At 37.4% G+C, this 17,187-nt stretch overlaps 1 protein-coding gene across 1 annotated transcript; it reads right to left on the minus strand.

Moving 5' to 3' along the window:
- Nucleotides 1-378: 378 nt before the first annotated feature.
- Nucleotides 379-11,399, minus strand: taldo1 (transaldolase 1). Its single transcript, XM_053320615.1, has 8 exons — nucleotides 11,228-11,399; nucleotides 6,241-6,364; nucleotides 5,694-5,801; nucleotides 5,206-5,337; nucleotides 3,778-3,953; nucleotides 1,645-1,842; nucleotides 1,031-1,176; nucleotides 379-921 (listed from the first exon to the last, which is right to left on the minus strand). Exons 1-8 carry the CDS (start codon nucleotides 11,325-11,327, stop codon nucleotides 889-891), a joined length of 1,017 nt encoding a protein of 338 aa, XP_053176590.1. The 5' UTR covers nucleotides 11,328-11,399; the 3' UTR covers nucleotides 379-888.
- Between the last annotated feature and the right edge of the window lie 5,788 nt (nucleotides 11,400-17,187).

Consider the following 17,187-nt stretch of genomic DNA (forward strand, 5'->3'; position numbering starts at 1 on the left):
CACACTTTCAAATGTGCCAAAGTCCCCGCTAATCTTGAGATCTTCACTGGCTTCAGACAAAAAGTATTATGAGTTTTGAGTGAACATCGTCTTCCCCTATTGGTGTTATGAATAAAAGGTGGAGCTCCAGTGAATTTGGGCTGAGATGGAATGGAGTAAAACTGGCTAAACCAGGGACTGTAAAAGAGGCATGACAATAGTTGCACGTCAAGAGGCGTATTTGTGATACAGATGAGAGCAATCTTAGTTTACTTCAACTTGCCGAACTTCCACTTCCAAAGGCCTTACATATATTTAGTGTTGATGCAGTGTTTGTGTGTCCGACATGTGTTTTAAGACAGAAACAGTAAAAAATAAAAAACAAACAACACACAAGTTAAGACTGAGATGTTTATTTATAGAAAGAGAAAAATGTAAGATTTTCAGGAATGATGGTACAATTGTCTTTTATGAAAGTTTTCCCCTCAACCTGGTTCTTGATAGCAAAATTGTGGTCCTTTCCTGCCAAAAAGTGCTCCTGGTCCTTTCTAGTAGTCACATGATGGCTACTCAACAAGACTAAACCAAGTCTCATTTCTTATGTAAAGCTGTTTATTTTTTTGTCCTTTCTGGTCACTTTTCTAGTAAATATTAGAATATTTTAAACTCAACACTCACATTAGTATCATTCACCATTAATGTTTGGTCAGATATTAAGTCAGCCTAAGAGAGGAAAGGTGTCCATTCACAAGGGAAGGGGGGGGGGGGGTCCCTGCAGTTTGGTCACAGAGGAAAGAGGGAAGTTCTGGTGGTGCTTTCAGCCTCCTCTCAGGTTGAACAGGACAAAAAAAAGGCAGCCTAACTCCTTATACTTCTTGTCAGTGCAGCGGGAGACGTCCAATCTGTCCATTACTGGCCGTTTTTCACGTTAAGCATTTTCTCCTGTGATTAAAAGAGAAGAGCCTCAGAATTAAAAACAACAACTTGGCAAATAACTTGCAAATGCAAATACACAAACGCATGCAAAAATAAAAAAATAAAAAAATCTTACTTTGATCATAGTCTCCAGCTTGACGGCGTCAGCAGCGAACTTGCGGATGCCGTCAGACAGTTTCTCAACGCCCATACGGTCCTCGTTGTGCTGCCAGCGGAAGTCCTTCTCGTCCAGGTGGACCTTCTCCAGATCGCAAGACTTGGCTGCAAAAACAAACCATCATAGTTGATGTGGAAAGACTTTTTCAGCTTGTATGTTGTCTGTTGAAAGGAAACTCCAGTAAACATCACTGTTTATAGTAAATTAGGTCTTGTGATGTTCAGAAAATGCTTTTACTAATAGAGAATATAGAGAAAAAGGGAGTGAAAATGCTCTGGCTCTTGAAATAACAACTCCTTAAAATAACACTATCAACCTTGATGCAAAAACAAGATTGGATGAGAAATAATAGCAGGTGTCACTGTTTTTTAAATGAATAAAAAGATGTATTCATTATGATACAAATAGGTGTCAAACCTTAAATAAGACTGCAATCATTTGGGTTTTTTCCTGTTTAAAAAGATATAGTCTACTCTCTCCCATTTGTATGCCTCTATTTGTTGAATGTCCCAGCACAATGCAAATAAAAACAGGCAAACTAAAGACAGCAGTATTTTGCAGGAAGGCTGTACCTTTCTCCACACTGAGCATCTCTGTGACAGTGCTGTGGTCCTGGCTGAGCTCTGCCAGCAGCCCAGGTGAAATGGTGAGCAGGTCACAGCCTGTCAGGGCCTTCACTTGCCCCGTGTTTCTGAAGGAGGCGCCCATCACCACGGTGCTATAGCCGTACTTCTTGTAGTAGTTGTAAATCTTAGTCACACTCACCACACCTAGGTACACAGAAACAGGAAAGGAGTGAGAGCAGCTCGAAAATGAAATGCTAAAAATGCAACTGCCTTTTTACATTATTAGAAAGACTTTAGTTGTGTCACTATTAACACTACAGTTTGAGTTAAATTCTGGTGTCGCTATGAAATATTTTCACATTATTTGGCTGAGTAAATGTTTTGGGTGCTTATCATTATAGCAAAATCATACTTAAAGTGACATATTATTTTGAATGGGTATCCCCCTGATAAGTTTTTAAGGATGGGAATTTTTTAATAAGAAGGAAGAACGGATTTTATTATTAAGTGATAACCATCTGTGGAGGTTCTGCCACAACTTTGCCGTGTTCAGACATTCATAATAATATTCATGTGGAATCCCAGATGTCATAAACTTGAACTTATCCATGTCAGTTGTCTTGCAACTGCCCTAAAAAAACAATAACCCATAGGTGCACTACCACCACCAACTGGATGGGTTATCGACTGGTGAATTGTGGGATACACTTGGCCCTGAATGCATCTTTGAAGCACTATTGGGAGAAGTGTGGGTTAAGTTAAATATGTGTTGGCATATTTCAGATGTGGGGCACATTAGCTGACTACATGGCGCTGTGTGAATGTGCACTCAACTGTGGGTACTAGGCCTAAAACCTGATGACTCAGTGTTTTTAAGGGTTATAATGATTTTTTTTTTTTTTTTTTTCAAACCTTTGATGTGCACTTGAAGGTTTTCTGGAGATTTGAGCTTCTTTTACATCCTGAAATGTATACTGATGAAAGTTGCAATTTGCCAATCCATCACAGTTATTACATACATAAACACTTACTTAAAAAAACCCTAACTTTTTAGATATTATCTAACTTTTTTGTCCTGAAAAAGAAAGTATCTGTCCTGAAAAGCCTTTTCAAAGTCTATTCCTTGGCTGCTTTCTGACTCACTGTGTGTCACATTAGAAGAAAAGGTTATCAATGCATTAGGCATCTCTTTGCGTGCAGTTTATGTCACAGACTTATGAAGGTATGTGCTCCCTCTACATTGCCATAGAACAGGGACACACCTCAGATCACAGGGTTCAATCAAGCTCAAAAAGGAAACGAATATTGTTGTCTGCTGCGTACTGTAATTATTTGAGATAGCAGTCAGCCATTAGTGACATCAGTCATGAAGTCATCAGGTGTTTCGGGGAGGGGGAGTGGGGGTTAGACGCATTATTTAAACAAAAAAAAAAAAAAAAAGTAAAAGTAAATCATGTCCTTGACTGTATCGAAACTATTTGTCACTACTATTTGCCTTTATGGTATACAAGCAAACAACTGTCATCTGTAAGTCATCTTTTCCATGAGATGTGTCTGGTGCTTAACAGTAGAATGACATTACTGTAAACCTTTTGTGTACATTATCATATAATGAGGTGAAAGTTTGTTTACAGGGGACGTATCATAAAACCACTACACATAAATCAGATAAATACATTTAAAAAAATGATTATCTTACAGAGAGCATTTCTACATATGTTAAAATTCAAGTTTTGACCATGTTTAAAACACAGACATCCAACATCTTAACAGTATCAAAACTAATAAATAATTAAATAGCTCACAAAAAAAACAAGTCCTCTTGAAGAGAAATATATCTCACTTTTTTGCATATTGTAAAAAAAAAAAGAAGAATTTGTAATTTATGCAGTTTATGCATCCATGTTTGCAATTTTCTTCTTCACAGTTTTGGGAGTACAGTTTTGCAGTGAAATACATGACTGCATCCTTGATACTTGTGTGAAAAGAGTTACGCACTCAGAATTCAATTATTTCGTTGTAAAAAACGAAAAGTATTTCAAGTAGCTTGTTTTTAACAGCACCTTGCGGTCTATTATCCGAGTATTTACTACCTCCTATGATGCATTTTCTCATGGTTTCGTAACAGCGATGCACTACCTGGGTCTTCATGGGGCTCGTAGCTTTTGCGGTCTGTGTTCTCCTTGTACCAGTCAAGGATGCGTCCAACGAAGGGTGAGATCAGCGTTACCTTTGCTTCTGCGCAGGCCACAGCCTGAGCAAAAGAGAACAGCAGGGTCATGTTGCAGTGAACACCGTGCTTCTCCTCAAGCTCCCTGTACAAGAAAACAAGACAATATATTATTAAAAAACAAAAATCACAATTTCCTCTGCTACTCCTTTTTAACTGAGACGCTCCTCAAAAGATGAGACACTGAATGTAGGAAGTTCATTTTACACTGTTGAAAATATGTGGAAGCACTTGAAGCAGTTAACAGAGACACAGGCTGCAATCTATGTAGGTTGTCTCATGTATTTATTTCTATTTAATCAGTTTTATTGAAACATGTTACTATATTTTGATGCACAAAGCTACTTTAACTTGAATTTATCTTTATAAATGCAGCTTGGTTTATGAGTGGGAAGAAAAAAAAAGTGAGAGGAACCATCTGTAACTGTATTTTTGTACATTGTTATGCCGATCTCTAATAAATTACTATAAAAAAGGTCTAATTTCACAGCCCTTTAGTAGATATCACATTTCTTCTCTTCAGATTGCGTGTACGCTCTAACTTTTGGTACACGTGTCTGAATGCTTCGTGGACTTAACAGCACATCAGCTCTCCATCATCAGTCAAATTTTATGTCTTTGTTTATGCTCAATGGCAGACTGCAGCTATTTTTATGCATTTGCCGCTCGGGGGGGGGGGGTGAGAACCTGAATACATCCATGCACAGTGACAGTCAGTGTACACTTTATCCACCTGTGTCAAAAATGTTTGGCCATAAAGTCATAAAGGGTTTCTGCCAAAGTACTACAAGCTCACCGGACCCAAGTTTACTCCTCGTCGGACCTAAGCATCGGGGAGCATTTTTAAAGTAGCGTAGCTCTTTTAAGCTCAGTGTGTAGGTTGTGTGTGTAGCGAGCGTGTGGTCGAGAGAGAGAACCCATGTATATGATGTGATGAGTATGAAGTCAGCAGTAACATTATAGCTGTGAATGTAGCAAAACCAAAACCAAAGCCAAGTTCCTGTGTTTTTTTTTGCCACCGAGCTGAAGTAAAGGGTGTTAACCTCAAATTAAATAACTTACTTAAGGTGGACTAACTTTTAAGCTGGACCAGCTATTCTCATTTTAAGCTGTAAAACTTTAAAAATCATCAAAGTCATCTTTAAAATGAAAACCCTATAAAAAATGTTTATTGTCTTCTCATACTTCCGTTTTTGTCCAGATTAAAAAACATGACATACTGTGTTAACTAATGGCCTTCTGAAAAGTTCACCATCAACGTCACGATGTTCTAAAAACATAGCAGACAATAACAGACACATAATGAATGACAGGCGAGCATAGCTAACATTACATACTTGCCAGCCTGGATTCCCTCCCATGTGGATGACAGCTTGATGAGCACGCGGTCCTTGCTGATGCCTGCCTCTTCGTACAGAGCAATGAGCCTCAGGGCCTTAGCCACCATTTCTTCTTTGTCATATGATAGTCTGTTAAATGAAAGAGATCAGGAGGAAACATCAGACATTACACATTTAATTTCACTTTACCCTGTCTGATGCTAGAACTCATTATGTGGCAAACAAGCAATCGAGTAGAAAAATTTCAATTTCAATCCTTAATTAAAAAACAAATTGTTGAGTGTAGACAGTAATGTAGGTGATAACTATCTCTACAATAGAAGTAACAACCTGCATTTTTCATGAAGCAGATGACAGAAACACTGACACAACGTCTCAACAATGTTCATAAATTGTTATGCAACCAGTTTCCTGTCATCATCATCATCACCACCACCACCACCACCACCACCACCCCGTGATATGCAGCACCGTTTTCCTCCTACCTGGCGTCCACCTCTGTAGACACTCTGCCTGGAACCTTCTTGAGGATCTCAAGGCCAAAGCTCACAAACAGCTTGTCCATGGTGTTAGCTACCTGCTCCTCTTCAGATCTGACGAAAGGGAAAAAAGATGTTTAAGCTGGAGAACTTAAACACCAAGTCATCTCAAGGCACTTTACCCACAGAGCAGGTCATTTGCTGTGGTAATTTATCAAAAAGTTCAAATTAACATAGGAAAAGTAAAATAACTTGACATTGTTCACTTATTATATATTTACAGCTGCAATTCTTAACTTTTAAAACACTAATTACTGCGAATTTTAATGGAATATTTCATCTTGTAACTGTAAGAGTGAACTAACGTAGGAAATTAGGGAACTTTGTCAACTATTTGCACAGAGGAACTGTCTACTGTGAAACATCTGAAAAATGTTGCAAACAATGTTACAGCTCTTCAGCAAGTGCCTTCCAACTAAATGCTGTTTGAGCTGAAACTTTGCCCTCTACTGTAGATTACAGAGTGGTTTCATACACTGTGACAACCCCTTACCCGCCTTTGGCAATGCCGAATTTAATGGCCTGATCCAACAGGTGCTGGTAGGCTGGCATCTTTGCAGCAGCCAGGATAAGAGATGGGTTAGTGGTGGCATCTTGAGGCTTGTACTCATCGATGGCTGCAGGAAAACAGGAAAAAAAGAGACACTGGTTTAGAAAATATAGATAATCAATCTCACTTCATCAAATATCTCATACACTGCAAACATCCACAAACCCATGATAGACTGGAAGTAGATGCTACCACTAAATACTTGACTGTTTCCTTCATGATTGTACTGATTGCATTTATTGGTTGTTTTTGTATCTGAGTCTTTGAGTATTGTTAAAAGTGCTCCATAAATAAAATGTATTTTTATTAAAATTGTCACAATCTTTATACAGGGAAAAAGTAAATGTGTTAGATACTTCATTATTTTGAATAAATCACTTTTACAAATCAATTACAAATCGACTTTTTATTATTTAATTTTAAAACATGTCACTGACCGGGTCTATTATAAACCTCCCCAGCAGTGTCAATAACTAATATAATGGGCTCAGACACTACTTTAATCCCAGTTTTCACACTGTAATCAAGACTTAATCCCATATATGTGTGTTTATAGAAGTGTTTCTCCATGTAGGTAAAACCAACACACAGTCATTGGACGCTGTCATGTACAAAAAGCTACACAATACTGCTGCTGTCAGGTAGAGAATGGCGCCATCTAGTGTGTGAATGTAATGTCATAACATCCTCTAAAACACATTAAAAAAAAAGAAAATCCTATACAGAGTCAGAGGAGGAAATGAGTATCAGTGTTTCTTCTAATCACATATAAAAAGGAAACAGTTTTAACTATCTTAAAAGAGGAAAGACAAATGCTTAAGTAGGGTAAAGATTAATCATTTAATAGTGTCGTATTTATTACTAAAGGGTGATTATACGCAGCTGGGAATACTTCTCTCATACTTAGCAAAAAATAAAAAGTCCAAACTGCTGATGCAGCAGCCGACTGTAAGTACCATTAAAATCAGTGGGGAAAAAAAGACAAAGAATTACCACACAGAGCAACTCTCTCCTGAATAAGGAACTAATTAAAATCATCAGTAAAGAAAAGTCTTAGCTCATAATATTACATTTAAATTATAATAGAATTTACTGAGAAAGGGAATAATAGTTTGAGATGAATAAAAAGTTGAATAATCTGTAGTGATAAATCATTCCGCCTGTTTTAGACTTTTCCACAATTTACAGGACTTCTTTAAAAAAACATCCTGTTGACGTTCACGAGGCTGGACTCATTTTTTAATTTGATATGCATGAGCGACGGGGCCTTTTCATGGTTTTTGTGTCAGCGTTTTATTGTAGCAGTCGATTCTAGTCAGTGCTGGCAGCCTCTTCAGCCTCAGAGAGAACAAAGACCCCCTCTGTTCTCACAACTAGTTATCTCTCACATTGGATCCTTTTGCAGGTCAGTGGGGTTGGATCGGACACTCGTGATCACGGGTTTAAAAAAAGAAAAAGAAAAAGACAGTATGCAGTAAAAGCGCAGATTGATTACTTTTGGCTTTAACAGTTTTGTATGCTTTCCATTAACAGTAAATATCCCCTAATTCCCTCTTAACAGTCAGGAACGCTGATTTCCTCTCTCAGTAATTTACAACATCATCATGACTTAGCAACTATATTTGCATGTGTATTATACCACAATTCCTCTGAATGAGCATATTTTGCAACACATGCAGCTGGAGCTTTAAACCCTTTTTAGTAACTAGAGTAGTAACTATTTGGAGTATCAAGTTCAATTTCAGGCAGCTGTGTTGAAGAATGTGAGGAAACATCTAATGAATTAGCTACAAACAACTTTTTTCTATTTAGATCATTGTGTAAGCATTGTGGTTTATTGAGATGTAAAAAAACATTAAATTAAACTTTATATTCTCAATAACGTTAAATGACTAAGCAAAAATACATAATTTACTTCATATGACAGTCAGATTATCACAGACTATGTCGTTCTATAATCCCTCACGTGATTAGATCATCCATAGCTGGGGTCATCCATAGCTGGGTTATTAAATACACACAATTAAGCCAACAAGAAAATAGGAAGCACAGCAGTCTTTAAATATGCTCCAAAAATGATGGAATAGTCTACCCAAAGCTATAAGAGATGTGAGCTCTGTGAACATCCTTAAATGACAGCTGAAAACATATTTATTTAATTTGGCTTTTAATTAGTGTAATTTTAATTTATTTTTTACTGAATGTCTTTTTTTTTAAATTAATTATTATTTTTTAATTGTCTAATTTTACTGCATTTCTCCTTTTTTTCTGTTATATTTGCTGTTGTATATGCCTTGTATGAAAGGTGCTCTATAAATAAAGTTTTATTATTATTATTTAATTAATCTACACATTATATTAGTATGCATACATTACTGTCTTCTGTGTCAAATCAAAGACCTTCAGAAAAGACAACAGAGCCTTTAATGTACGTCTCCTTTGTACCATCAATAACTCTGCAGGCTAATTAGTTACCAAGTAGCCCTGTGCAACATTTCACAAGTGCCACCAAAACCCCCCCCCCCCCTTTAACTTTCAAAATATTTCTGAGAACCGCTCTTTCCCCACTTACATAAGTGAAGCAAGACGGTGGCGTTACACCACATTTACCCAAGTTCTTACTTTTTTTTTCCCCACATGAAACCGAAGTGCTGCTTCTAAACATGTTTTAACCTGCTACCAGCGAAAACCCACCTCCCCACAAAAAAAAAAAGTTACATCATAAAACAAGAGGCTTCGAGGAACCACTTAGCACCAGAAGATAATCTACAAGAAATCCTTTCTTACAATATTCATGTTAACTAGTGAGAAAGCACTCTTCTTATCAGCTTAAAAAAAATCTGCATAAAATCTTTCTTCAGTGACGGTGCTGACGGACGTTTTCACTACGATTAAAAGATGTGTTAAATGAATTGTAGAGATGCATCTCACAACTATGTTCACTGTTGATTCATCTCATCTACAAACTGTTGAATAGAAAACAAATGCCTTGAGAGGCTTCATATTATTTTGAGCATTAGTCTAGAAATGTCTTTCTGTTAATATTTGTCTGTCTAATGAGTCACCTGTGAGGCATTTTGAAAAACAGCACTAACCTGTATGAAAAGCTGCAATACAAATAAAGTTTAACTGATTTTGGTGACAGTTTTGTTCGACCAACTGTCACCAAAACTCAAAAGATATATTGAATTCAAAATGACATCACAAACTGAAAAGCTGAAGATCTCCACATTTCAACGAGCTGAAAAAATAATATTTGGTATTTTTTGTGTTGTGAATGAATTACAATTAACTGATCACAGTTTTCATGGATTTGACTACTTGATAAATTAAGACTTGCAAGGATAAGCCAATTAATCTAATTAGGCAATCAACAGAAAATGATTCTGCAACTATTTTGATCATCAATTCATCCTTAGAGTCATTCATAAACCAAAAACTCCAATCATTCTCTGGTTTCAGCTTCTTAAATTTGGATTTGGCGCTTGTCTGTTTTAATATTATGCCTTTGCTTTGGATACAAGCATCTGCTAAATGAAACGGTCATTGTAAAATATAAGATAAGAGATAAGATATTCCTTTATCAGTGTCACGATGGAGAAATTTACATTATGATTTGTGAATATGAATATTTGGGTTATTGACTGTTGGTTGGGCAAAATGAGTCATTTGACGACATATTGGATTTTTTCAGTTTTCTGAAATTTACCATTAAAAAGGAGTATCTGAAAGCAGTATGTAGTAGTAGTAACAACAACAACGATAATCGTTAGCTGAAGCCTTGCTCAACCATGCAAAATAAACAAATATATATTTTTTTCCACTTTAAACTTTGTGCAATAACAATAAACTCAGGTATATTATCCTTTACCGCCAATATTACTCTGGTACATAATGTTATTTATTTATTTTTACTACTATTGTCTTTTTAATTGCTTGTGTACTTATTATCTATTGTTCTTTATTTTTTTATATTGATGCTCTTTACGTTTTTGCTGCTACGATCATATAAGTTTCTCTACTGTGGGACTAATAAAGGAATATCTTATCTTGGATTAATCAAGTTACTCTTTCAGCATCTTTAGGTTGCACACAATTACACTGTTGATCATTACATTGTGGAGCAAGAGTACATTTTAACCAAGCCTCAGGTAAATTACACACAAACTCACTACACAAAAAGCCTGAGCAAACACTCCTGTGAGGCTTAAGGAGCTTCCTGGAGTCACGCCTGGCTGCTGCAGGACTCACACACCAGTTCTGTCATGTCATCCTGAGTCTGCAACCCTGCATGAGGAACAGTCTGGTTCCTTGCATCACAATGTAATTGAATTACTGCACACTGTTCCTCATTCAGATCTATTGGGAAACGTAATCTCTTTATCTGTGGCATGAACTGGACTAACAAGGAAGAAACCACCACATTTATACTCCTTTTTTAGTGTGTGTGTGCTAAAATTTAAAAAGTGCATAACAGTCTATAACTTTTATTTTCAACCACTTGCACATGCGTCATACATTATAGTTGTAGCTAGTGTAGATTTAATGTAATTGTTTAAAGTTTTTTAAGGTTGATATGAAGTTTACACACAAATAAAACACGTTTAATTCGTAACAGATTAAGCAGAAATGATTAGTTAGCCACCACGGCTAAAGTAAAGTAGCAAGACGTTACTGTGTTAAGTGTTGTTAATAGGAACTAATTGGATTATGAGCTTTTAAACATCAGTAGTCACTAAGCAGAGGGTAAAACATCACAAAAGATGGTTAGCTATGCTGTCAGACCACACCGGGCAGGATAAACAGAGTCACGTCGATGCTAAGAGTTGTTATATTGACACAGCGGTCATTCACTTTAAACCTGCTTCCCGGCGGTCGCTAGCATGCTAACATTAGCCTGTCATAAAAAAAAAAAAGCGGGGGCGTTTACCGTTAAAATCTCCCGTGTCTGCCACCACCACGGTGTGCTTCTTCAGCTGGTTCAGCGCTGACTCCATTTTTCGCCGTTTGTCTGGTGACACGGTGGACATTGTGAGCGGAGAGACGGAGACCCTTTTATACACACAGAGAAACACGTGAGTGCGAGCGGAATGTCAGAGACAGGCGGGGGCGCGCAGCGGGAGCGAGCAGAATATCAGAGAGCGAGAGAGAGGCGGGGCGCGCAGCGGGAGCGAGCGGAGAGGAAAGAAGAAGGTTCGCGTTCAGACGGTAACCCTAGATCTGCGAAAGTCAGTTGGTAACCCTAGATCTGCGAAACCCTGACTCTGCTTTATATAGTGAAGCCCATTTAAAAAGGATGCTTTAAGTCAAAATATTGAGAATCTTTCTCTAAAATAATGACTTAGTGTCAAAATAATTACTTAGTATCTCGAAATTATCACTTACTATATCAACATAACGAGAAACTACCTCAAAAAATGATTTAGTGTCTCAAAATAATGACTTAGTAACTCAAATAATGACATAGTAATTCAAAATAATGCGAAATATCTCAAAATAATGACTTACTGTCTCAAAATAATGTGATACAAATAAGTCATTATTTTGAAATAGTTCCTCTTGACTTTTTTTTTATCACATTGGCAGAATTACGCTTCCAGAACTTCAAAATATTCTTGTCTCGTTGTTTTATCATCTAACAACGCCATTGTTAATGTCTGCTTAGGTTTAGGTGCAAAAACAACCATTTAGTTAAGGTTAGGGTTAATGTTAAGGTCAGTGGGAAGATCATGATTTGGGTTAAAGTTTCTACTTCGCTACAAATCTCGCGAGAGTTTGACAAATCTAGGCTATTTTATACTATCTGGGCGCGACCAGGAAGAAGACACCAGGCGGGAGCGCGCACCGGAGAGATAAGATATGGAGGAAGTCAGAGCAGAAAAATTAAAGTAAGAGATGAATAAGTAGATAAGAAGTCTGCTTTATGAGACAATAATCATCACACAGTAATAGCCTCTTACCACATATGTACTGTAGTGTGTAAACGAGATAGATAGATAGATAGATAGATAGATAGATAGATAGGTAGGTTTATAAATAATATAAATGGGAATTAAAACGTTACAACAGCCAACAATGAGGTAATAATGGTTTTAGGTACCACAAGCCATGAAGAGTTTTATTTATTAACTTCAGACAAGGTGCCATAAACAGAAAAAATCTAATGTAACTCAATATTTGCCCTAACCCTAATCCCCCCCACCCAATACACCTCCACACAGTTTTTCTAGGTCAGTTGTTTATGGATTTTGCCTCAGCTCTTTTGTGGATTCGGGCGTCTCAGTTGTTTCTGTCACTCCGTGATGTTGAGATCAGGGCTCTATGGGGGCCATACCATCTGTTGCAGCACTACTTGTTCATATTCTACATGAAGATAGTTATTTATGACACTAGCTGCATATTTGGGGTTGCTGCCATGCTGCAGAATATTGTAAGGAGGAGTGACAGTGGGTCCAGAGAGAACTGGAGGGGAAATTCTCCAAACATCTTTTATGCGGTTTTCTGGGCAGTAGCATTGCTTCAACAGATGAAAAAAAAAACACTGAATAAACTGATTAGCACGGCTGGATCTGTCTTGGGTGCTCCCTGGACACAGTGGTGAATGAGAGGAGGATGATGACTAAACTCTGGGCCATCTTGGACTACACCCCCATCCCCTGTACAAGTACCCCTGAGTAACAGGCTGTCCCACACTTGCTGCAAGGAGTGGCTCTGCAGGTCTTTTGTCCCTGTAGCAATCAGGTTGTTCCTCATTTCCTCATTCAGACCTATTGAGAAACATGATCTTTTTTTTGTTTGTAGCGTGAACAGGACTCGCAACACAATGCTTACAGTGCCATGCATCATTAGAAGAAGTAGTAGTAGTATTGTATTATCAGTATTACCACTGATATGTGTCATATCTCCTCACACTGAAACCAACCTCAAGGCCTGTGCAGATGTACAGTATTATTGTACTTTTAGGCATCTCAGGTCTTACAGGTCTTGCTGCTGTAATGCATACATTTCTGTTTGTGGAATCAATAAAGTTTAATCTTATCTTAAAAGTTTGGCACACATTAGACCCTTCCCTGATTGCATTGCATTAGCAACTTACACAAGTGTGATGAGGCAACTTAAAGCCTGTAGTGTACACACATCGAGAATGAACCACACAATGAGTTAAACTTTTGAAAATAAGTCAGTATTTTTCAATAACAGAGAAGTAGATGTCATTTTAAGGATTTTAATGAGTTTATTGACCTTTTTATGTATATATTTATAAATAATAATAATGCATTTTATTTAAAGGCGCCTTTCAAAGCACTCAAGGTCACCTTACAAGGCACACATAACACAAAAACAGTACATCAAACAATATAAATCAGGTGACATTTAGTGCAGAGATAAAGAATAAAGAAAGAAAATAAATAAAAATAAAAATAAATATGAACGTGACTTCAAAGTGCATTAATATAATAATAAACAAGAATGAAGATTGCATAGTTAAAGGGAGATAGAGTAGGCCACTCTGAATAGGTGTGTTTTCAGGCGGGATTTAAAGGTAGAGACAGAGTCGGAAGTGCGAATGTCAGGCGGGAGAGAGTTCCATAGGCGGGGGGCTGATCGGCTGAAAGCTCTTGACCCCATGGTGGTTAAGTTGGCAGATGGAGCGAAGAGCTGGTTAGCAGAGGAGGATCGGAGAGTTCGAGAAGGTGTGTAGATGTGGATAAGTTCAGAGAGATATGATGGTGCCAGGTTGTGAAGGATCTTGAATGTGAGGAGTAGAATCTTAAAGTCAATGCGGGATTTGATAGGGAGCCAGTGAAGTTGCTGCAGGGCAGGAGTGATATGTTCAATAAAGGGAGTTCTAGTTATGATACGAGCGGCTGCGTTCTGTACAAGTTGGAGTTTGTGGAGAGATTTCCGCGGAAGACCAAAGAGGAGAGAGTTACAGTAGTCCAGACGAGATGTGATCAGGGTGTTTACCAGGATAGCGGTGCAGGTTGGTGAAAGTGAGGGACGGAGACGATTGATGTTACGTAGATGGAAGTATGCAGACCGAGTAATGTTATTGATGTGGGCTTCAAACGATAGTGTGCTGTCCAGGGTGACACCCAGGCTCTTTACTTGAGGGGATGGAGGAACAGTGGTATTGTCGATGGACATGGAGAAAGTGTTGAGTGTTGCTAGGGTTGATCTGGTACCAATGAGGAGGACCTCAGTTTTTTCGCCGTTAAGTTTAAGAAAATTTAGTGAGAGCCATGATTTAATTTCCAGTAAGCAGTCGGATAGAGCTGTGGGTGGCAGAGTGGAAGTAGGCTTAGTGGAAAGATAGAGTTGGGTATCATCAGCGTAACAGTGGAATTGTATGTCAAATTTCCTGAGAATGTGTCCAAGAGGCACTTATATTATATCTTCAAATATTATTGGCTTAATCTGTGCTTAGACTGTGCTTCATTGTGTGTTTTTATTAATGTTTACGGTTATGCACTTGGCATACAGACCCTGTTCAAACTTTAAAATTTTCAGCAAACTTTAGGTATTCAAAGTTGTGCTCTGTGTTGTGATGACTTCTGTACTTTTGGATAAATTTAAGTCCAAAGTGAGGGCAGGCTCACAGCAGTTTTCAGATATTGTGTGTGACATCTTCAATCAGTCAGCCTTTTAGACCAGTCTCACTCCTACAGTTCGAACTCTCCAAGCATATATCATACCTTGAAATGTTTCCACAGGCCTCCTCTATCTCAAAATGAAAATATATTCCCCACAGGAGTTAGAGTTTTTGAGATCTAAACCTAAACTGATAGAGAGACCACTGTCAAGATCTGAAGAGACTGCAACAGAATCAGCAGCTGTGTGTCTCCTCTCTCATTTCTTAAACTTACATATTTTTTTCTTCCTTCAAACATTTAGTAAACATATATTCTCATGCTCAGCTAGTCCTGCTGCTACTAATATATTTTAAATCTAGGAGTTTTGTTTTAGGCAAAAAAATGTGAATTTGTGCTTGAGTCCTGGTAATAGTCAGCTTTTCCTGTTAGTTTGCAAGGTTCTGAGTTTTGAACCATGCTCAGAGCAATGCGTCTCATAACTTAGCTCTTATAAAGAAAGTTTTTAAGAGGATCATTATTCATCATCATGCAATATGACTCCAGCACCCAGTAACACTATAATAAGAATGCCAGAGCTGCAACCTTTATTTTCTATGCAATGAAAAATCTAAAAAATGAAAATCTGATCCTACTTGCTGTTTGTTGTGTTGTGTTTGTAGCATTGCTATCTTAGGTTGTAGCTGTGATCCCACCTGCAGGTAAAGTTTAGTCTTGATTGAATTTCAATACTATTCAGCTTCCAGCAATGCAATCAATTTCAGCCTTCAGCAATCACACCCAGTTTCTTCACAAACTGCATTTTCTTTTTTTTCTTTGTGCTCGAAAATTATTGTGAACAAACTATGTTGCAGTCTTATGTAAAGTGCAAATAAACAGCACTTTTGTTTGCTATTTTTTAAATAAATACCATAAAATGTTTGAGTTTAATTTAGTTACAGTTACAGTTCATTGCTGACTTGTGCTGAATTAGATAATGATTTGCAAAGTTAAATCCATAACATAAGTAAGTAATACTTATCTCCATAAATATGCCTTATAAACTCAATCATCAGCACTCAGAGATAAGTGTATCACTTCTTTAATGATGCACAGCAGCAAAAGAACAGATGCGTTTCAGCCCTGAAGGCTTTCATCAGCATTACTGAGACAATAGTGGGTGTGAACACTATTAAACAGCAGCCAGGAACATGTAGATGATTAAACACAGCTGATACAAATCATACCAACGGACATTATCATAAAACTGGTCCCAACAAGAAAAACAAGAAAATCCCAAACAGTTCAAACCACCTGAGGACATGTACCACATTATGAGACCTCAACTCTCAAACAATGACTGATTGATTTACACATTAACAAGAAAAAAAAGCATCTCCTCAGGTGTCTTGAATTTTCACGGTTTAACAACTTTTTTTTCTTTATCTTTTGACATACAGGTCAGAAACTGTACCTACATGGGTAAGTTATATAACATAAAATAATTTTCCAACATCACATTTATTTCCCATGATTCTTTTGTGTGTCATTGTGAATGCTCAAACAGATGAGTTAAAGATCACCTTCAGACATGTTGAAAGCCTTTTAATCTGCTTGTAATAATAATAATAATAATAATAATAATTTCCTTTAAAAAAAGTTCAATTGCTTTATTAAAATCCAGAATCTATGTGCAAATCTGCTGTCTGCAATATTCACTTTTAGTGTTAGTGTGCACAGCAGGCTTTAACATCACACACGCTGGACCATGATTGGCTTCTAAACTAGTTGTAATGTCACAAATCATATCGTATGTGCACAACTTAAACTCAGATTTTAGGTCAGCCCAGAGAGATTTTCTCGTTTTAGCAGACGGATGTAAAAACAGCCCCCTGGCATCAAACCCATCATGCTGCACAGAAGTGGAGGGGACCTTTAAATATTTTATGTCAACCCTTTAAACTCATTGCAAACTCAGTCTGTGCAGCCAAATCAGGTGCAAACCCACATGACTTTTGGGAATTTGGGAAATGTGTAGTAAAAAAAAAAAAAAAAAGATCCACAAGACATGTAATATATTTTCATTTGATGGAATGGTGCAGCCATGAAAACCCAGAATCTTGGTATTCACTCAGTGTAAACATCATACAGTTTCAATGAAGAGTTGCAATAATTTGTTAATGAAGTCAGTACTGTCAGCCAGTGGAGGCAATTTTCCAACATTAAAGCTTAGAGGTGCTATAAGGGCAAATGGGGAAACGGTATATTGAGGAGATAAAAGCAGAAAGAAAGCTAATCATGTTAATTCTGACTGTAACGT

Source organism: Scomber japonicus, chromosome 1, assembly GCF_027409825.1.
Source record: "Scomber japonicus isolate fScoJap1 chromosome 1, fScoJap1.pri, whole genome shotgun sequence".
NCBI lineage: Eukaryota > Metazoa > Chordata > Actinopteri > Scombriformes > Scombridae > Scomber > Scomber japonicus.